Genomic DNA, 21,400 nt, shown 5'->3' with positions numbered 1-21,400 from the left:
CGACGCACCTTCACTCTCTTGCATTGTAGTAACTGAAGCCGCCAGTGTGTCCATAGACATATAATAATTTTATAATGTTTATTATATGTCTGTGAGTGTGTCTATATGGCGCTGACATCTTGAGTCTCGAGTCTGCGCAGTAGAGCACGAAGTGGAGCCGCGATATCAAGGTCCCGTCCAAACTCAGAACAACTCATTATTTAATTGTGAAATAAACAGTTATGAAAATTAAAGTTAAAGCTCCAGTCACCTCGCGAAGATGGAGGAAAAAGTCAGTTGGCGCCTAAGTGACTACTTCACTTTGAGAAGCTGTCAATCTCAGCTGTAAATCATGACGTCTCACCCCCGTTTTTATAGCATAACTAACTAAAAACAAACTTATTTAAAGAAGGAACACTTGAACTAACACCAGCGTGATAAAAACTGCATAAAAAAGTGTAAAATGATTGTTTAGTTTGTCTCACGTCCAATTACATTTCGTGGAGGGGGCGGGGTTTATGACCAATAGAGGGTATGCACGTGACGTCACCGTCGACCGTTACGACTGCGGTCACGCCCACTGAGTGGCACAAAGACTGAGCAGCAGCATTGGTTTTCAGCGTGAATGCCGCGAAAAACACACAAACACATCCAAAACGGGAAAGAGCTTTGCGACTGACTGTACAAATAGTGCTGACACAAAACCTGAGGTATATATTTAAAGACTGCTGAAACCAACAGAAAAAAAAGCAAATGGATCACTGCAATTCACAGAAACAGCTGGACTCCAGCAGAGAAACATGGATTTGCAGTTATCATTTTGTGTCAAATTGTTGGATTTTGAGGTAAAATCATACCGTATATTTTGTATTGTTATATATTATGTTGACAACTCATCAATTAAATATTATCCATCTTATATTCGGCATAATTGGGTGTTTTTCAATAAACAACACTGACAAAAACATACTATAAAACTATATATGTTTTAAGGCTTAACAATATGACGATATAACATTGATATAAGTGATTACGCTGATTTAAACCTACCTATATTGTAGTTATATAAAGCATTCACAGGCAGATTTGCTTTATGTATTTCCCTGGCGTCAAATCAGACACATATAAATGTCAGGAAACACGACTCCTGGCTGCATGTCAATATCCATGGATTAGGTTTATTTGACAAGTTGTAAGGAACACTTTCCAGTCCAACCTTCAGTGTAATCATTTGTTTTACCTGCGTTTTCGCAGTTTCCTTAAATCCAGTCACACAGCAGGTTCTTTTGCCACTCAGTCCAGCTGAGGGAGCTTCGGCTTTCGGCGGGAAAGTGACGTCGATGCATACCCTCTATACTGCTTCCAGCCATCTGGGGGCGATCGAGGCGCTTTAGCTTCACTTTTCAGGACTCGTGTGGCACGCTAGAGTAATCTAAAAGTAATCAAAAAGTAGTCCGATTATATTACCTCAAATGTAATAGATTGCGTTACTAACTACAATTTTTATCATGTAATTTGTATTCAGTAATTACTGCAATTTGTAAGTAATCTACCCAGTACGGAGTATGATATTTTCTCTATATGCCCTACCCATCATGCGAGCCCTTACCTGGACACAGCAGCAAAATCCAGAGTGTCTTTTGTGTATGTGTGTTAGTATGTTTATTATTTTTCTCAAAACCTAATCTCATCACTGTTTGATAATTTACTTTTTTTAAATTACTAATTAATTGAAATAGTTTGTTAAATTAATTAAATTAAATTAAATTAAATTGATTAATTAGTTTGTTTATATATATATATATATATATATATATATATATATATATATATATATATATATTCATAAGTAGGCTATATATATATATATATATATATATATATATATATATATATATAGCCTATATAGCCTACTTATGAAAGTATTCATACCCTTTCAATTTTTCACATTTGCATGTTGCAATCTTATGCCAAACTCAATTATGACAAAGCAAAACCCAGATTTGTGATAACTTGTACAATATATATTTCCTCTCCTTTTTTCTCAGTTATTACAACAGGAAACCGATTTATTTTTCCCCTGCCACCACCACCATCGTGCTCCTCTCAAAATATCCATTGGATATTGGCTGCTAAAATGAGGGCGAGAGAGAAAGCATTATACCTAATGGTGCTTCCCTCAGAGTTGCTGAGTGTGAGACCTGGCGTGAAACAGAGATATATGACCAGCGTGTCTGTGTTACTGAGACGATGCATGAACTCAAGTGTGAAGATGGACCACCGCATGAAGGTCAGTGCTCAACCCTGGAGGTCCTGTAGTACTGCAGACATGCCACCCTCCTGCCCGGTCCAAAAGTCATTTGGAAGGAGACACCTGCTATTCGCAATCATATTACAAGCACGCGGTGAGAATATGAATATTTCATATCTTAGAGTTGGTGTCAATTATTCAGATAACCCCCACTTTCAGGCTAAATTAATTATGTTGATAGAACGAGAATAGATTTTTGGAGGTTAATATGATAATGTTTATATTGAGTGTGGCATGATAGATACAAGTCATTACTATTAATTGAATTAATGACAGAACAGAGACATGAGGGTCATTTATACATTGTCTTTGTATGTTATAATGTAGCTTACTATGTTGTACTGTATGTCAGTATTGTATTACACAGCAAACCAAATAAATAAATAAATATGTGGACTTTATTTGAGCTGAAATTATTTTTCTATTATCTTAAATCTTAAAATCTGCATAAAATGACACTATTTAGTTTATAAACTCATATTACTAGTCAATCAATGAGCAAATAATCTGTAATTAATCCACATTTGTCTTCATAATATTTCATCAAAATCAGAAAATGTGCTTCCCCTTTTCTGATGACGTCAGTTTAACAGCTTTGGAAGAATATCCTTAACCATTCACCTCTCTCACTGCTGTGAGTTAAAGATGGTGAAGAGGTGCGCGAAAATCAAATCTACAGATTTACTTAGAAATTCATAAGAACTTCCATGCACCTTAAGTCCTGAGGTAACTGGGCAAAAAGTCATTGAGTCCTGGGCAAAAGTCAGTGACCAGTGTATTCCAGACATTAGATCAATGTTTTTCTGCTGTAGTTGTGGACCCACCTACCAGAATGTTTTAGATGTCTCACAAATTAAAACACCTGATTCAACTTATCAGCTTCTTAGTGTGTAAAATGGGGAGATATTTGAGGGGCCATTTATTTTCAATTAAAAACAGAAAACTTTTTATGCATTTTGGCAGTTCATTTACCCAACAGCATTTTGTAGTCCTGAAAACGCAAACTTTTGACAATGGGTTTCAAAGTTTTTTGAAAACGATAGTGCCAGGGTTGCCAGGTTTTCACAACAAAACCTGCCCAATAGCTACTTAAAACTAGCCCAATCGTGTTCCGGGGGGTAAAATCCACTTTTTTGGTGGGGATCCCTTGGTAAAATTTGCATTCCGGCTAAATATCATGTTATTTGGGGTCGTTATAAGCCGCAGACATAAAAAAAAAACAACCCGCGGCAACAGTGTATATTTTTGATAACGTTGTCACCTGTACAAAGAAAAAACCTTTCCTGTATTTAGTACATTGTTGTCATGTAAACGTACCCTAAAACATTCTGGAAAGAGGGCCCCAAGAACTGAAGTTGAGAAAGAATGTCTAAAGCACTGCCATGGACAATGGACCATTTTCAGAAAATTTGACATCTTTCTCTCTTCTGACTGCTGATCTCTCTACATTGTTCCCCCTTTCTTGCAAAGTTGTGGAAACACAATAGTGATCTTTTCTTTTGCTGTTGGAGCAAAGGGGAACACAAATTATGTTTGCTATAATCTCCAATTTCTTTGTAGAAGTTTATCCTGTTTCATTTCACATTCCAAACACGTAAATGTGAAAAGGATGCCTCTATATAATATCTGAGCTCAGAATGCCATGATTGGGCAATCAGAATCCAGTATTCCAGAGAGACCTGAAAAAATAGAATAACTGCAGTTTGATCAATGGCCTGGCTCAACTATTGTGATAGCAACACTAAGAACAATCACTGCACTAAGAGCTGAGCAAGGCCATTTATCAAATACTTGTAGAGAAGAACTAAATTCAGCCTTATACTATGCAGTAGGACTGAATGTTTAACCTGCTGGGTGGGAGTTTCTGTCCCAGAAAAGCTTAATTAGCTAATTAAAGCTCTTCTTCATTAAACAAAATGAGAAAGGAATAGAGATAGAGTGGTTGGTGTTACACAGATGTCCGCCGACCTTATTAACTGCAGTAATCCCTCATGTAGATGCTGAACAAGGAACTATCTGGGGCGCAGGAGCATCCGGCCACTTGTAAAGGCTTATACTTTAAGGGTCTATGTAGTGCATGGAGGGAAGATTTTTGTACGACCCCTAAGCCAACATGTCAGATCTTTAAAATCCTATTCACCAGCCAGGTCCTGCATATGAATTTCCTCTCTGTCTCATCACAGCGCTATGCGGTACAGCCTCCTCTGACTCATATTAGCTCATCATACTTAATCTTGAGTAAAATTTCCTAGTCTGTGCTAAATGACTTGCAGCCTTCATAGAGAAGAGATATTTATTTTTCTCAGGGCTAATGACCTGTCCCTTGGACCCACCCTCTGATGGTTATTTACTAGGGCCCAGATGCTTGGGCTCAAAATGAGTGGTTATGTCAGCAGGGGCCATCCGTCATGGCTGCTTCCTGATTGAATCTGAGAGATCCCATTGACATTGACTCTGTGACTTTTAAGGCCATTACCTACCGCCACTGCAAAATGATCGCCTCATCATCACTTGTGAGCTGACAGCTGATTAGCAACAAATTACCATCAGGACAGCGCTCTGACATCCAGGGGGGAACAAAGCAGAAGAGAACTAAACAGTCTGAAGTAATAGGCCGCGTCTGGGTTGCAGTGGTGGGTGTTGTATGCGTCATGAATCTTTCGATAATATTGTTTGTTTACAAAAAAAGAGCTTGCAAGCAATGTTGCTGCTGTTAAAGTGTATGTATTACAGGTTGCTGGTGAAAGACAATTTACAAAAAGTATAAAATGAAGACAATCAAGAAAAGGTAAAAAATCGTCAGTGTTCTGTCTCACTCTGTTGAAAGGTTCATCAGGGGACAGGTTCAATAAATCGTTATCCATCTAGTATGTTTGGGTCTTTGTTGAAATACATAAAAATTCTACATGAAGTAAAGACAGACTTCTGCATTCATATGCTTATGTCTGTATTTATACTCAAGTGTATTAGTGAAGTCTTTTCTTAACAGCTGTCACAGTTTTCCTTTAGGAGCCGTATGATCTCTGATGAGTGGAGATAGTCCATTTAGTGGCTGGGATTCATTTTTAATGCCTCTGGTGATCTGAAACTCTTTTAATTGCACAAAGCTCCCATTGCACCTAGAGTGGAGAAGCGCATTTCACTTTTCATCTTGATTTCAGAATCTGAGCTGAAGTGCTGGAAGCACCTTGATGTTGATTTTCTGTCCTATTTGAAGCCCATGAAGACACTTGTATACCCACCAAGCAACTGCTTTATCCGTAAAAGCAAAATCCCTTGATTTGAGCTCCCTGTTATCAATAACTTGTATATGAAGATATGTAGCTCAAATAAAGACAAATATAGACTAATATGAACTCTATGTTAACTTAGAACTACACTATATTGCCAAAAGTTTTGGGATGCCTGCCTTTACGTGCACATGAACTTTAATGACATCCCATTCTTAATCCGTAGGGTTTAATATGGAGTTGCCCCACCCTTTGCAGCTATAACAGCTTCAGCTCTTCTGGGAAGGCTTTCCACAAGGTTTAGGAGTGTGTTTATGGGAATTTTTGACCATTCTTCTAGAAGCGCATTTGTGAGGTCAGGCAGTGATGTTGGCGATAAGGCCTGGCTCACAGTCTCCGCTCTAATTCATCCCAAAGGTGTTCTGTCAGGTTGAGGTCAGGACTCTGTGCAGGCCAAGTTCTTCCACACCAAACTCGCTCATCCGTGTCTTTACGGACCTTGCTTTGTGCACTGGTGCGCAGTCATGTTGGAACAGGAAGGGGCCATCTCCAAACTGTTCCCACGAAGTTGGGAGCATGAAATTGTACAAAATGTCTTGGTATGCTGAAGCATTGAGACTTCCTTTCACTGGAACTAAGGGGCCCAACCCAACCCCTGAAAAACAATCCCACACCATAATCCCTCTCCACCAAACTTTACACTTGGCACAATGCAGTCAGGCAAGTACCGTTCTCCTGGCAACCGCCAAACCCAGACTCGTCCATCAGATTGCCAGACAGAGAAGCGTGATTCGTCACTCCAGAGAACACGTCTCCACTGCTCTAGAGTCCAGTGGCGGCGCGCTTTACACCACTGCATCCGACACTTTGCATTGCACTTGGTGATGTAAGGCTTGTATGCAGCTGCTCGGCCACGGAAACCCAAGCTCTCTACGCACTGTTCTGGAGCTAATCTGAAGGCCACATGAAGTTTGGAGGTCTGTAGCTATTGACTCTGCAGAAAGTTGGCAACTTCTGTGTACTGTGCGCCACAGCATGCGCTGACCCCGCTCTGTGATTTTACGTGGCTTACTTTGTGGTTGAGTTGCTGTTGTTCCCAATTGTTTCCACTTTGTTATGATACCACTAACAGTTGACCCTAGAATATTTAGCAGTGAGGAAATTTCACGAATGGACTTATTGCACAGATGGCAACCTATCATGGTACCACACTTGAATTCACTGAGCTCCTGAGAGGGACCCATTCTTTCACAAATGTTTGTAGAAGCAGTCTGCATGCCTCGGTGCTTGATTTTATACACCTTTTGTCCATGGAAGTGATTGGAACATCTGAATTCAATGATTTGGAGGGGTGTCCCAATGCCTTTGGCAATATAGTGTATATGAACTTGAATATTTTTTATTCTTTCTCACCATCATTTAAACAACTTAACTTTATTAGGTCTTGTTCTTGCAGAAAAATTGTTTATTTATTATTTTTATGTTAAGATTTTTTTTCTGAATAGAGAGAAAAATTAGTTTTTACACCTTTGTACAGTTTGTGCTTTAAAATTCTCTAACTGTAGCCCAAACAGTAGAGTATATCACTAACAATGCCAAAGGTCATAGGTTCAATTCCCATGCCATGGATGCATTGAAAAAACTTTTTGAATGCAATGTAAGCCACTTTGTATAAAAAAGTAATCTTCAACCTTCATAAAATGAAGGTTGAACCACTGCAGTCACGTCGATTTTTTTAACAATGTCTTTAGTACCTTTCTGGACCTTGAAAGCGTTGATTATATTGCTGTCTATGGACGAGTCATATACCCTCAGATTTCATTAAAAATATCTTAATTTGTGTTCCAAAGATACACAGGATGCATTTCAGATCATTTCCTATTCACTGTGGCTCCTCAAGCACTGCTCTGCATCTGCTGCCTGTTCAATAATTGTTGGCCCTTCGTGGATGGGCTTAGAGAGGCTTAGGGACGAGGGTCTGTCTCAGGGCCCCTTGACACCAGTCAGTAGTTGGAACAGTGATGGAGTTCCCCATAGCGTACAGTACACTGGCATGTCTGACACTCCATCAGGGCTATGCTTGCCTTAGTAAAGCTGACAATGTGGCCGCCCTGGGACTAGCCGTGCACATGCTAAATTTCCATTTGTTTCTCTCAGTGGAGATCCTGGGCTGTATTTCAAAACATAGCATCGCTGTCACACCGAGATGCTACCAACAACACGAGGCCCCTCATAAAACATCATATCCGAAGGAGCGCCGTAGATACGGCCGAGGAGGCCTTGTCAATCCAAACGGCCTTCTTTTAAGTGACTACTCTGTCAGAGACTGGACAGCCACCACATAAACACATTTCAGGGTGAAATGATAGGTTGCCCTCTTGAAAACACAACATGGACCTTTATACAAGCTGCACAGAGGGTAATAGAGCTGTAAATGCAGTCTTACATTATGGTTCATTTCAAGTTGTCCTTGTGGCCAAAGGCCATTACTAAACATTTAAAATGTGTCTAAAGATATGTGTGGCCTAAGCTCATGTTGTAAGGTAAAAAGAAGTCGGCATGAACTAAATTGCAATCGTCTTTTTTTCCTTTTTTCTGGGTACACGTCATCAGAGAAGAGATGTCGCTGCGAGAAGTGGATATCAGTGTTTTTGATTAAAGATTACGAGGGTACATGATTTTGTGCATGCACTGTAAAAATATAGAAGATCAATAAGTCGTGACAACATGTTTTTACATATTTTAACTCATCAAAATAATTAAGTAATTTTCAATATTCAACTCATTATTTTTAAGTCAGTTTAATATAATTTAAGTTGAAATTACTTAAACAGCCATGTTGATTGTAGCTACTTAAAAATCTAAGGCAGCAAGTTCATTTTAATTTCATGTGATTTTAACAAAAAATGCTGGGTTGTTTCAACCCAATTTTGGGTCAAATATGGACAAACCCAACTGTTGGGTTAAAAAATTAATTTAGAGATTTAACCCAATGGTTGGGTTTGTCCATAATTGACCCAAAATTGGGTTGAAACAACCCAGCATTTTTTAGAGTGATATTGAGGCTTTCATGTTTCACATCTATTTGATCCATTAATCTGTTAATTTTGCACCCCAAAAATGATATAGCCTATACTGAATATTAAAAGCATATATGCATGTTCTATATTTAACATTTATTTAGACAGTCTGATATATTTAGATACATCTACATAGATTTATACATAATATAATCTATATAGAACAATCCACAAACATTTTGAATTTTGATGTTTAATGTTATGATAAAACCCTAATTAGATTTCAGTTGCATTTTATTTTTTTTCAATGATGCATCAGCTAGCGTTCCTAGATATTATCTCAATCCTTGTGCGTAGCCATTGTGTTTTTGTTAATATGGAAATGAAGGTCCCAATTCGAATGCCTGGTGAGGTCTGGGACAGGATCCTTCCCATCATTTCAACCCCAACAGAGAGAGAGAGAGAGAGAGAGAGAGAGAGAGAGAGAGAGAGAGTACTCTGTATGCGTTATGTCCACATTGACGTGTCAAGTGTTAGATTAACTGCCCTCTCAAGCTCCTTTTATTTCCCTGTTCCAGGGCAACGCTCATTTACATAAACAGATAATCCCTGATAAAAATTTCCATTAGACAAAGGTGAAATGGATCAATTTTGTCTGCCAAGATAAATCTTACATTTTACACCGACAGGGTCATTACCCAGGCCACATTTCAGAAATAATGTATTTAAAAATCAGCCGATAGCAGCCATTTCCAGGTTTCCAATTACCTTTAAGAAAAGCTTATTCTGTGGACAATAAAGCACATTACGGCACAATATGATACAGTCCATAAAGATCACACTGTTTGATGAGAGGTGAGAGAAAGCTCAGCATATTTAGGGGGAATGTCACAACCCTGCGTTCCCGCAGACGGCTCTCTGCAGGTGCCAGGCAAATGTTCTATTACCCCAGTCCAAATAGATTAACAGTCCTGTTAAAAAATAAACAGTACTTTTCCTCCGTTTTTTTCCGCCTACACCCCTCTGTCCTTCTCAGCTGATGAAAGGTGGTAGATTGACAGGGGGTTGCAAGGTGATGCCACCAGCGCTGGAGAGAAAGAGAAAATGAAAATCTCATTAGTCTCTCCTTCCACCCCAATTCCCAGACCCCCCTAACTGACCTTGAGACACCCCCACCTACCCAGCCGTCCCTCCCCTCCCCAGTTGAGGTGAATCCCTCGAATCGCCTTGGGTCTTCTCGGAGCTCGGAGCGCCGCTGCCGCTGAGGTCAGACGCTGGCGCTGCTGAATTAGTGCCAATCCCGCAAACAAGCCTGGGCGTGAGGTAGTCCTGTGGCGGGAGGAGATACAGGGCCGTGGAGGGCAGACGGCCCTCCCTCCTCTGCACCGTACTCTCTTGCTCTCCCGACCATATCAGGGAAAAGCAGCAGGTCCTAGACAATCTACCTCAATCACGGCCGTCGACGTGCAAGGATGCATCAAAACATCAGCGTAGTTCAGTCGCTCAAGAGAAGGCTGTAATTTTCATTGGCATCTGTGCTAGATGGAGTTATCGTCCACAAATGAAAAAAGAATCATCATTTATGCCCCGTGATGGGAGAAATCCATTACTGTGGGTTTGTCGGCTAATGCTAATCTGTGCAATGAACTGACCCCTAGAATAAAAACAATAATTCAGTCGTGGTGTTGGAGGCCAGAATGACAAAACGCATCTCTGTGATAAGGGTCAAAGCTCTCAAATAAGAAATGTATTTCTATTCATAAGTATTAAATGCCATAAAATGTGTTTGACAATTGACTCTCAATTGCATTGAGCTTGTCTGAGCTTGTTCTTACTCGCATTTGTTTTATCTCATTTACAAACTAATTAATACGTTTAGTTTCTGATTCCCCATGCTGTTTGATAATGCTTCAACAGGACTGTGATAGAATGAAATATTCTGTTCAAAAGTGAAGGGAAGATTTTAGGCCATTTCGAAGCGCTGACTGTAAATAGAAACAAAATGAGTTACCACAGTACCATCTAGTGGATATTCCTAGAACAACAGATCCCAATTATCACTAGACTTCAGCTCGGACACACGAGAACCGTCATTCTTTTGAAGACACCTTTTTTAAATCACTGTTTTACGTTTTTTTTTTTTTTTTTTTTTTTTTTTTTTCTCTCGCGCAGAAATGTGTTAATTAATTGTATAAAATTGTATTGAATAATAATTTAAAGTGATTCAAATATTAAATGTCAAAAATTCATTCAGATTTGTATGCTTTATTAGCTTTATATCTTGGGATTAATGCATGCTTAAATGCATTTTATGTTCAACGTGATTTTCTTTTTTTTTTAGAAATACAAAATGCATTGTACATTGAATAGCAATTTTAGAGGATGAGTTCTGGTAAAAACTGTTGTGTAACAGAAAATAGATACAGGGTGACATCTACAGGAGGAAATATAATTTCACTCAGTGTATTCTCTTTGAATTCTAGCATTTTGCGGTACAATAGGCCTAACAGTTTTTATTAAATTAAAAATGTACATTAAACAAAGAAATGTAGCATTTGTCAAGCATTTTTAGTGAAAAAAAAATTATTGATAATCATATTGTATAAGGTGATGTTTTTATTTTTATTTTGTTTTTCCTTTTTTTTCAGTATAATATCATGGTTCATGTCAAAATACATTTCTAATAATAAATGTAAATAAAAAACACAGAACTTTATAGCGAACAAATTTCCCCTAAAACAGCTGGTCTTTAAATCCCTGAGTATTCGATTTATTTTACATCATCAAAAAAAAAAAAAAAAGGGCTTTGTAAAGGCAATATGCAATAATAATCATTTTTATAACAAAGTGCGTATTTGGCATTGTTAGAGGGGTTAAAAAAAAAACTAATAATAAGTACCCAGTGCCAAAAAGCTTAGCATGTCTGCTTGGGTCCCATAGCCAGGCTTAAGATTTTCCCCATAAATGAGGATTTAGAGTATTTTATGCTGACAGAAAAAGTGACACACGGCAAACAGTCATTAATATCACAAGATATTAATCTCGTTCCAGCAAATGCTAAATGCGGAAGAACAATTGCATTGTCTGACCTAATCTCTTGCTTATTTTGGAAATTGTTTTCCCTTTCTTTTGGCCTCTAAGGAATTATAGTCTTGGGGCCAGATGTACATCTTATTGAAGAGATAATTGTCAGTGAAAAAAGAGGATGTCTTTATATTAAAGCTCAATTCCTCCCAATATTGTTATGCAGATGGAACTTTCACTAAGCTTAAATCTCCAATCATTGCCTCAACTGAACTTCTGTGAAGCAGAAAAAAAAAAAGATTTAACACAATAAAAGGCCGTTAAAATGTATTTCATATGGTAACATCCAAATTAACTGGTTTTGTTAAAGTCGGAATTATTATTTAATATGACTGACTGAGTACATAAATCAAATTTTAAATTCAATTTTAAATTGTAAATAATTCAGGTAGAAATTGTTGCAATGTCCTTGTTACACGTTACATGTAGTTATAGTAATAACTATAAATTATGCATAATTACATTCAACTAACCCTAAACCAACAGCTATTCCTAACCCTACATTAATTATTATTATTCAGTACTTAATGTATAGCTGTAAGCAAACTGTTTCTTAGGTAACAACGCACATATTAACTTACAATGAAAGTCAGTTCACTAATAATATTAGTCATTTAGCTGCATTGTTATAAAGATTTATGTTCATGTGAAATCTAGATCTGGATAAGGGCCTTTTTTTATTTTATTTAATGAAATTATGACAATATTTCTCTTCCACTACATGCACACATATAGCTAAGTGAATAGCATATGTAATCTTAGGATAGGTAAAAAAAAAATTAGTCTAGTTATTCCTTTGAGGAAAAGCATGGCAAGTGGCATTTGAAACTGCATGTGGTCTTCTTTTTGCTCAAAAACACAAAACTGCCTGTGCCATTTTGCATCAAGGCCGGTGCAGTGGCCTGCTTGACTTCCCACTGTTCAGGAACTGGCGGCAAACTAGGCCTCGTCAGATGGCTCCAGAGCTCTCTCAAAGTGTCAGCTCCCCAAAATAGTCTTGTGACCAGACTACAGACACCAAACAAACAAAGGCACTCTGATCGTGTAAGTATCAGTCTGAGTGCTCCCGAAGCCTCCCTCCGTTCCCCGTATCGTGTTAATCAGTCTCCAGGGAGCGGAATCGGACACGACACACATCCTATTGGAGCAAAGTGTGGTGTCTCCCGCCTGCGAGCTGGACTTCGGTGCAGGTTGCGGTGGAAACGTTGATGTGCACCCTCTGTGTGGACGGCAAGGACAGAGGCACGGCGGCAGCAGATGTCTCGTGGCGGAGATTATAAATAAAAGCGACCAGAGCAGGGGAGCACTGACGGGCTTTAGCGAGGCCGCTGTCAGGGTGGCAATGTCTTTTACTCGCTGGATAGTTTCTCAGCAAGACACTTGGCCAACCTCTTCTAACAATGAATGTGTCCTTGTTATTGGACTTGATGCCTGCTCTTGGTTGGGGGCCATATCATGGGCACCAGTGGAGAACCGTGTGTGGCGTTTGGCTTGCTAAAAGAAACATGAGGTTGAGAGGGCGAGTCGTAATGGAAAAATGATTGAGTGGAGAGAGGCTGAAGAAGGTCCAGCTGTATGCAGAGTGGTGTCTCCTCAGTGACAGGTAAAGTTAATTATAAATCCAGTCAGTAAGGTCGAGATGGATATGGAACCTGTTTTTAAGATCAAATCAGACTATTTCTGTCACATAAGAAAAACAAATCATGTTTTTGTAAATCTTAATTATGACATAATAAGATTATAAATCATAAGATTTGAGATGTGAGATTAAAAATTTAAATTATGCCTTAAAAAATCATAATGACATAGGCATAGGCATAGGCATAGTCAAATTTTGACCTAACTTGATTAATTATGACAAAACTAAATTGAAATTATGGCATTTATATCATAATTTTGACATGATTTTTCTGAAACGTGCCCCCATACAAATGGATTGAGGAGCAAACCCAGAACTAGTTATCATTTAATACAAATATTTTAGATAAAAGACACCAGATCCACAAACGTGATGGCACTCTTTTCCTGACATGGTGCATTTGCTGCAGTCAGGCAAATTGTCTTGGCAATGCTGTTGACAGCCTGTTTGAAACTGAAGTGCTGAAAGGTGAATTAGGAGTGCTAATGAAGAACACACTCCCACTTGAGAAGGTAATTATCTTGGGTGTAATAGCTGAGGGAAGATTAAGTGTGATTCTAGCCCCAGAGGAGTATCACACAAGATTACACCTGAGATGTTTATGAAAAGAGAAAGTCTTCTTCAAAACGTGTTGACAGCAGTCTGCCACCTACAGGTCTCAGTTCAGTCGACGAAATGAATGCTATGAAAAAAGGGTGGCTATTGTGGCTGGTATTTTCAGTGGATAAACACTTCCAGTGATTAAACGTTCAGCAGGAAGGAATCGTCTCGGAAGATAAACAGAGAACAAAGAACAAGAGTGTGACAAACCTTTCTTAGATTGTATTTTAAGGTCAAAATTTAAAATGTAATTACAATTTAAAACGTTATTTATTTAAATGTGATAGAATTGATAAAAAATACTCACTGGATAGAAGACAGGGATTAATGCCTGAGGTTACATGTGACATGAAATAATCTCTCTGTATTAGCCTGTTAGCAGCAGCTAGTAAGTACAACTTCCTGCTGCTGCCCTCACCGGGCTAACATGAGTCTGAACATGGGATATTAATATTACTCATGAGCCTTATAAACACAAACGCGGATTCTTCAATGCAGACATTTATCTGATCAATGGTAAGTAGGATTAAGCGAACACTTTAATCCGTTTCTGAAATAAACTCACTAGATACAGTAGGTGTGATTAGCATTTAGCCGTTTACCCATTTTAGAAACCGTGCTGTGAGTTTGACAGCTAATTTAGTCATAAAGGTAATTGTTTGGCCAGTTAAGGTATTGATTTTATGTAAATAAATAGTTTGATAGCTCAGCAGATTTAGACGCTGTTTGTAACTGAGTATTTTGCCATAAGCTTTGGCAACTTGTTGGACAGGGGCGTCTGTTTCTGTAGCTCAATTTAAAGCTTCGTTTCATGTTATTTCACAACAGTTTTCCTTCTAAATAAATTGTGACATTTGTATTATATTCAGTCCCGATGCTTTGTTTTTCAAAGCGGGCTAACAGTGTAACGTTAGCCATGAACACGATCAATACTTCCACAGGACAAAACATAGCCCACAATTTTTCCTTACCATTGCTTTTTAATATATTTACTTTGAAATGAATCAGAAATAAATCACTACAATGGTCTTTCTTTACACAAATGTACTCTGACCTTTTATTTTACCAGTGCTATTTTAGTATTCTTTATTATAGTATTTATTTTATATATTTAAAAAAATATATATATTTTGAATTGTTTAATTTTTTTTATATTTTCGGTTTTAGTTCTAATATTTTAGTTTAAATTTTAGCCATTTTGTTATGTGCATTTGTCATTTATTATTTATTTTTTTTAAATTCTATTTATTTTTTGTTAATGTTAATACTTCAGCTTATTTTATTTCATTTAGTTGCCAAGACAGCATTTCAAAGTTTAAGTTTTTCATCTAATTTTTATATTTATTTTGGCTTTATTTCAATTATTGAAAACATTTTTTAATAGTTTTAGTTAACAATAACAACACATTATTTCATTGCATTATCATATTTTATAAAATTTCACAGTTGTGTCCATTTTTTGTGAAAACATATATCCATTAAACTTTGTGTGTCTGTAGGACTCTGAGTGTGAGACTGGGTGACATTATCATCATGCCGTCAGCGAAGGTGCTGAAGAATACCCAGTACATTGAATTGGGCAGTTACCAGTACTGGCCTGTTCTGGTGCCCAGAGGAATCCGCCTGTACACTTACGAGCAGGTTCCGGGATTCCTAAGGGAAAATCCTTATATCACTGATGGATACAGAGCCTATCTGACCTCTAGACTGTGCATTAAAAGGTAAGAGCAGATCCACCTTCTAACTGTGTATTTATGCAAGATTTTTATGTAATTTTAAGCATTGCTCAGCCTGTTGAGAGAATAACAGGACCTTAGCTATTGGAAGAAATGGTGATATAGACGCCTTATATAATCTCACCTGTTTTATAGCCTTTTCATTTTGTCCAATGAGACGGTAAACATCTGGAGTCATCTGTTGGGGTTCTTCCTGTTCTTCATGCTGGGAGTTTATGACTTGGTGGTGGTGTTGCCGATGTTAGGAGCTTCCAGAGAAGACTATGTCATCTATTCCATAGTCCTCTTTTGCTTCCAGGTATGTCTATGCTGCTTGCATCATGCCCTCACAATATCAATTTTAGGTAGAAAGCTCAAAATGAGGAAAAATATAAGCAGTTCAGAGGTGCATTTAAAGGGATAGTTCACCCAAAAATGAAAATTGCCCCATGATTTACTCACCCTCAAGCCATCCAAGGTTTATATGACTTTCTTCTTTCAGATGAATACAATCGGAGATATATTTAAAAATATCCTGGCTCTTCCAAGCTATATAATGGCAGTGAATGGAGGGCCTGAGTTTGAAGCCAAAAAAAGTACATCCATCCATCATAAAAGTACTCCACACTGCCCGGAGGGTTAATAAAGGCCTTCTGAAGGGAAGCGATGGTTTTTTTGTAAGAAAAATATCCATATTTAAAACTTCATAATCTGAAATAACTAGCTTCCGGCAGACGACCGTATGCATACTGCGCATTAGGGCTGGGCGATATATTGCATGCAATTGTCACGCGCATTTCGTCAGTAAAGCCGGTTCCCTGATTACCGCTAAAGCACCATCACCTGCTTTCAAATGGAGCGGCATTTAATAGGCAGAGCCGTAGTTCACTGATAAGCCACGCAATATCGCGTTCATATCGCAGATGAATCGCCTTCGATAATGAACGCGATATTGCGTAGCTTATCAGTGAACTACGGCTCTGTTTATTAAATGCCGCTCCATTTGAAAGCAGGTGATGGTGATTTAGCGGTAATCAGGGAACCGGCTTTACTGACGAAATGTGCGTGACAATCGCATGCGATGTATCGCCCAGCCCTACTGCGCATGTCAACTTGCGCCACAAGAGTAACCCGTGACGCGCTGTATGACTTGGATGTAGGAATAGCGTAAGCTTAGACGCCGCTCAGGATTTAAACAAATAGGGCTGGGCAACAAACTCAAGCTCCTCTTCTCTTATATCAAAATCTTATGACATTTCTCTTTAAAATTTCTCAGTTTAGACTTCTAATTTGTGACCAGTGTTTTGTTTTTCCATTTTTGGGTGAACTAACCCTTTATTAGTCTCTGTTTGAACTTGAATAGTTAACAGTAGTTAGCAGTGAATAAAGTGTTTCTCTTTTTTTGGCACGACAAACAAATCATCTCTAACCATGGCTGCTTTTTTGGATCAGCTCCATCCTTTTTAATAAAAACTGATCTCAGATCCGCACTCTCAATCAAAAAGTCTTCATATGATCTTTGGACTGTTGAAGGCCTTTGATAGCAGGCTTTTTGCATTCACTGTTGCCAGGGATTAGAGTTAAAACTTATGATTTTATCACCTAAACTCAGGCCCGTCTAATTCTAGATCTGTTATCGGTTGCTCTCGTGCCATCGGTAATAGACAGAAATGGCAGCTTCGCTCCTTGGCAGCTATTCTCTAAAGCATCAGGATTAGGCAAAGTGCCTCTACACCACCCTTGCATATTCTCTCATGAAGACATAATTATAGCATCTTTGTTTGGCTGTATAGGTTCATCATGTGAGTTTGAGCTTTTGTATTGTGTTGTGAAAACTTTGCATATGTCTCTCTGCAAATATGGCCTACAAAATCATCTGTATCTGAACACTTCATGTCTTCTGCTTAGGTGTGCATGCTGTGTTCTGTGGGCTATCACCTGTTCTGCTGCCACCGATCCGAAAAAAATAGCCGCCGATGGATGGCGCTGGACTACGCTGGGATCTCCATCGGAATCATAGGCTGCTACGTTCCAGGAGTGTTCTACGCATTCTACTGCAATAACGTACGCTGCTTCGGTCGAATGCTATCTGATCCTTCATATAATTGTACCTGCACACATGTAACCTATATTGTTTTCCAGAGGGCAATCAGTTTAAGAAATCATTTATACCTACCTCAGTCAGAATACAAATTTTTTTGGATGTCTAACTTTTTTGGATGTATTTTTATGAGGTTGCATTGTCTAATAATGCAATAGGCTTGAGTTTTTTACCATCTGTTGTCTGCTTGCTTACTGATGAAAAAGTCATTGTGTACTAGCCATTGTGTATGTATTGTGGAATGGAAATGAATGGTCACTGGTCAGTGTGTATGTGAGTGCCATTGGTCAAGACAAATTTCCCTTTGGGCACAATGAAGCGTACTGAACTGAACGAAACCATTCTGGCTCGGGGAGGTAGAGGCAATACTGGAGGTAAGCTTCCCATAACTTCATAAATGAAGTAATAAGCGTTTATTGGTGGAGTCTGATCCAAGTAGGACACATAGGGTTCCATAAGAATGACATGGAGAGTCTCTACACTGCGTGCGATAGGTGGTCATGGCCAATGTGGACAGGGGTAGATTAATTAGGTGGCTTGAGGTGCATCGTCCCACAGTGGTCTCTAGCAGCAGATGGTTGGCCTGCTTTTGTTGTGGGCATATGTTACCTGTGCAACAGATACAGAGCAAGAGTTCACCTATTCCTGGGGAAAACAGTCTGGTGTGTGTGTGCTATGAATACGGCATGGAGTGACTGCTTATATGCGTTTAGTAAAGAAAAATCACCATTATTTTATTGGAGTACACATTAACATTTATTCTTTTAGCAGATGCTTTTATATAAAGTGACTGAAAGGAATCATTCAACCTAAAATGACACTTGTCATCATCATTTACTCACCTTCATGTCCTTTCTAAACATGTATGACTTTCTCTTTTCTTCAAAAGAGGATATTTTGAAGAACATTGGAAATTAAACAACATCAGATCCCACTGACTTTCATTATACAAAAAAAAAAAAAAAAATTCACAGAAGAATGAAAGTCAGGTAAATGACTCATTTTGGGGTGAACTATTCCTTTAAAAACAAGGAATAGTATGAACGATTTAATAGAAAAGTTGGAAGTGCACACTCTGAGAGCTGTCGCATGTTGACATTTCCCGTGAGATTACTGTAGCACTGTGGTAGAGTATCTTTGATTATATTGTACCATAGTTTATTTCTCCCTTCCTGTTAGTTTGCACAATGGACCCCCTGTGGAGCGGCTTTGTACTGCCTGTATAAAAACGATGAGGTGCCGCTTGGCGTGAAATCTTCTTTGTTTCAAGATTTTGGTGCAGTTTTCTGAAAGCTTGGATCTTGGATATCCTGAGTAAGCTGCTTGCTCTCGTCCCCTCTACTCCCACTTGCTATTTGCCGAGCACCAGCGCTTTTGGCCACGCTGCTCCACATGGTTCTCCCCACATATTGGAAGTGCTGGCTTATTGTGCCCCAGAATGCGGCAGAAATCTGCTCCAGCCCAAAGCAGATGGCCGTGTTCGTGGACCCACTCCGTCACTCCTGTTCCCCACCATATGACATTCACACGTGGGTGAGCCATCTCCACTCTCCCCCTGCCAAGTGTTTAGCTTTGCTTTTTGGATGACTACTCAATCAGCCAAGCGCCCCAAGAGAAAGAGAGACTGATTTCTCCACTCCTTTTTTTTTTTTTTTTTCACTGGCTTTTTTTCCTACAGAACAAGTGATTTTTGTGTGTGTGTGTGTGTGTGTGCCTGTGTTGTGCACATTAAGATGGCTTCTTGTGTTTGTGGTTCAAATTGTTTTGTCTGGTTTGTGTAACTGTCTGCAGTACTGGCGGCAGGTGTACCTGGTAACCGTTCTGGCCATGATGCTGGCAGTGTTCTTTGCCCAGATACACCCTCATTACTTGACCAAGAAGTGGCAGAAGCTTCGCTCTGTTATATTCTGTGCTGTAGCGGGATACGGCCTAATCCCCACCTTTCATTGGATCTGGCTCAGTGGGGGTTTCAGCTCAGACATAGTCCAGGTAAGAGTCCTCACAATAGAGGGTTTTCCTGTGCTGCTTCTTGCTTTGAGTATTTATAAGCCAGTAATATATGGTGATAATAATATATACAAATGCTAATATTACATTTCCCCCTTTTAAATAAATATATTATACATTCATGAATAACATTTTTTTTTTTTTTTTTTTTTTTTAGGAATTTGTTCCCAGAGTGCTGATAATGTATGTACTTGCTGTAGCTGCTATCATCTTCTACATGTCCAAAGTTCCAGAGCGTTATTTTCCAGGTACTGGAAAATTTAATATTTCTTAGTGAGCTCAGTGTGGCATCCTGACATGAAAGCAGGACTGCATTTCACTTGTCAAATTTGATCAAAGAAAGAAGTTGTTCAAAGTGAAGGACTAAACCAAAGACCACACCTGCCTTAATTAAATGAGGACCAACCTCAGACAAGATAATTAATGATTTAATGCTCTTTGTGTAATCTTTAGGTCAGCTGAACTACTTGGGCTCCAGCCATCAGGTCTGGCACATATTGGTGGTGCTCATGTTCTACTGGTGGCATCAGTCTGCACTTTTCATAACCAACTACCGCCACTCTCACCCTTGCCCAGACTACCATCTTCATTCCTAGAGGAATGTGGGATCGGAGGAGCGCCACTGAAGACTGTTGTATTTTAAATGATCTTCAAGCTTGAACACATTCAGTGTTTATGAAATATGATTGCGAGGTGTTTTTTTTTTTTTTTTTCTTCATTGTAAGCTATTTTGACACACTTTTTTTTTTATATACATTTTGTATAAGTGCCTAGATGTCAGTCTAAATACAAATTATAGGCACTTGATAAGGTAAGCAGTGTTAGGCTTTTAAAAGCACTTTTAAAAATCAAGGTGAAGCACTATTTTACATCATCTGCATGCGTGGGTTTCTACATCTCTAAAAATGTAGTACATGGGTCACATGCAAGCTGTGGGGTAAAGCATATTCACTGAAGCAGTCAGTGTTATATCTGTTCAATAGTATGTTGTTTACGGTTTGTATTTTAACCTAAAATTCAACGATTCACAAGCTTAATAGTACCATGTTTCGATTTGTTTTGTGTTTGTGTGAACATGAATTTTTAAAAAATGAATACAACATTCAGTCTAAATGAGACTTTTAGTTAGTCTTATTTTCAACATTGAATAAACCAAAGAGATTTGTTCAGAATTAGTGAAATAAGCAAATTTCTTAAAATGGTGAAAATCATATTTTGCAGGTTGCCGCACAAGCATCTCCATGTTGTAAACGCATCAGGATTATTTGTATCGATGTAGGCTGGTGACTTTTTATTTACCTTTTGTTTAGTTTATCACTACTAATGGCAATTTAAAAATTCTCCCATGCTATTAATGCATTTAATACTACTCTGTATATTGCATTTCAGAAGTTTGTAATCTCAGTTTAACTATCACGTCACTAAGTTAGGACTGTAATGTGAAATACAGCTACATGTTTTCAGTACATTTTCTGCCTTACATCCGTGAATTGTACAGCCATGCAATTTTTTCAGTGCTTTTTATGGTAGAGTGACGTGCTGTTGTCATTTTTGTTAGCTGTTGTTGATTCATGAGGCTTCATAATGTAACACTTTTAACTTATTTTTTTACCATGTTGGTAATTTTTTGGGATATGCGTTTCTATAGTACAGCTGAATAAACTTTCACTTGTCCTTTTCAACTGAAGTTGTAATGACAATTCTTTTAATGACA

At 38.4% G+C, this 21,400-nt stretch overlaps 1 protein-coding gene and 1 long non-coding RNA gene across 5 annotated transcripts; one reads left to right on the top strand and one right to left on the bottom strand.

Moving 5' to 3' along the window:
• Positions 1-9,083: 9,083 nt before the first annotated feature.
• On the bottom strand, positions 9,084-10,639 carry LOC125266092. Its single transcript, XR_007184432.1, has 2 exons — positions 9,721-10,639; positions 9,084-9,627 (listed from the first exon to the last, which is right to left on the bottom strand). It is a non-coding gene; the product is annotated as an uncharacterized LOC125266092 (long non-coding RNA).
• Positions 10,640-13,207: 2,568 nt separating this feature from the next.
• paqr3a (progestin and adipoQ receptor family member IIIa) lies at positions 13,208-21,368 on the top strand. 4 transcript variants are annotated; one of them, XM_048188176.1, is made up of 8 exons: positions 13,877-14,110; positions 14,235-14,379; positions 15,363-15,584; positions 15,735-15,897; positions 17,487-17,642; positions 19,471-19,668; positions 19,844-19,934; positions 20,140-21,368. In XM_048188176.1, exons 3-8 carry the CDS (start codon positions 15,397-15,399, stop codon positions 20,280-20,282), a joined length of 939 nt encoding a protein of 312 aa, XP_048044133.1. In that variant the 5' UTR covers positions 13,877-14,110; positions 14,235-14,379; positions 15,363-15,396; the 3' UTR covers positions 20,283-21,368. The 4 variants fall into 4 exon arrangements, with proteins under 4 accessions (XP_048044135.1, XP_048044134.1, XP_048044133.1 ...); XM_048188178.1 differs by lacking the exons at positions 13,877-14,110; positions 14,235-14,379 and adding an exon at positions 13,208-13,227; XM_048188177.1 differs by lacking the exons at positions 13,877-14,110; positions 14,235-14,379 and adding an exon at positions 13,638-13,775.
• Positions 21,369-21,400: the final 32 nt, after the last annotated feature.

This window comes from Megalobrama amblycephala, linkage group LG4 (assembly GCF_018812025.1).
Source record: "Megalobrama amblycephala isolate DHTTF-2021 linkage group LG4, ASM1881202v1, whole genome shotgun sequence".
NCBI lineage: Eukaryota > Metazoa > Chordata > Actinopteri > Cypriniformes > Xenocyprididae > Megalobrama > Megalobrama amblycephala.
The sequence above is the reverse complement of the archived record's forward strand: the minus strand, read 5'-3'. Positions and strand labels throughout refer to the sequence as shown.

What these genes read in the sequence shown, in the direction of transcription:
- paqr3a (XM_048188178.1), top strand. Translation starts at nt 15,397, where the DNA reads ATGCCGTCAGCGAAGGTGCTGAAGAATACCCAGTACATTGAATTGGGC. An exon ending in TCTAGACTGTGCATTAAAAG is followed by an intron (nt 15,585 to 15,734) that starts GTAAGAGCAGAT and finishes CCTGTTTTATAG; the next exon opens with CCTTTTCATTTTGTCCAATG. An exon ending in ACGCATTCTACTGCAATAAC is followed by an intron (nt 17,643 to 19,470) that starts GTACGCTGCTTC and finishes AACTGTCTGCAG; the next exon opens with TACTGGCGGCAGGTGTACCT.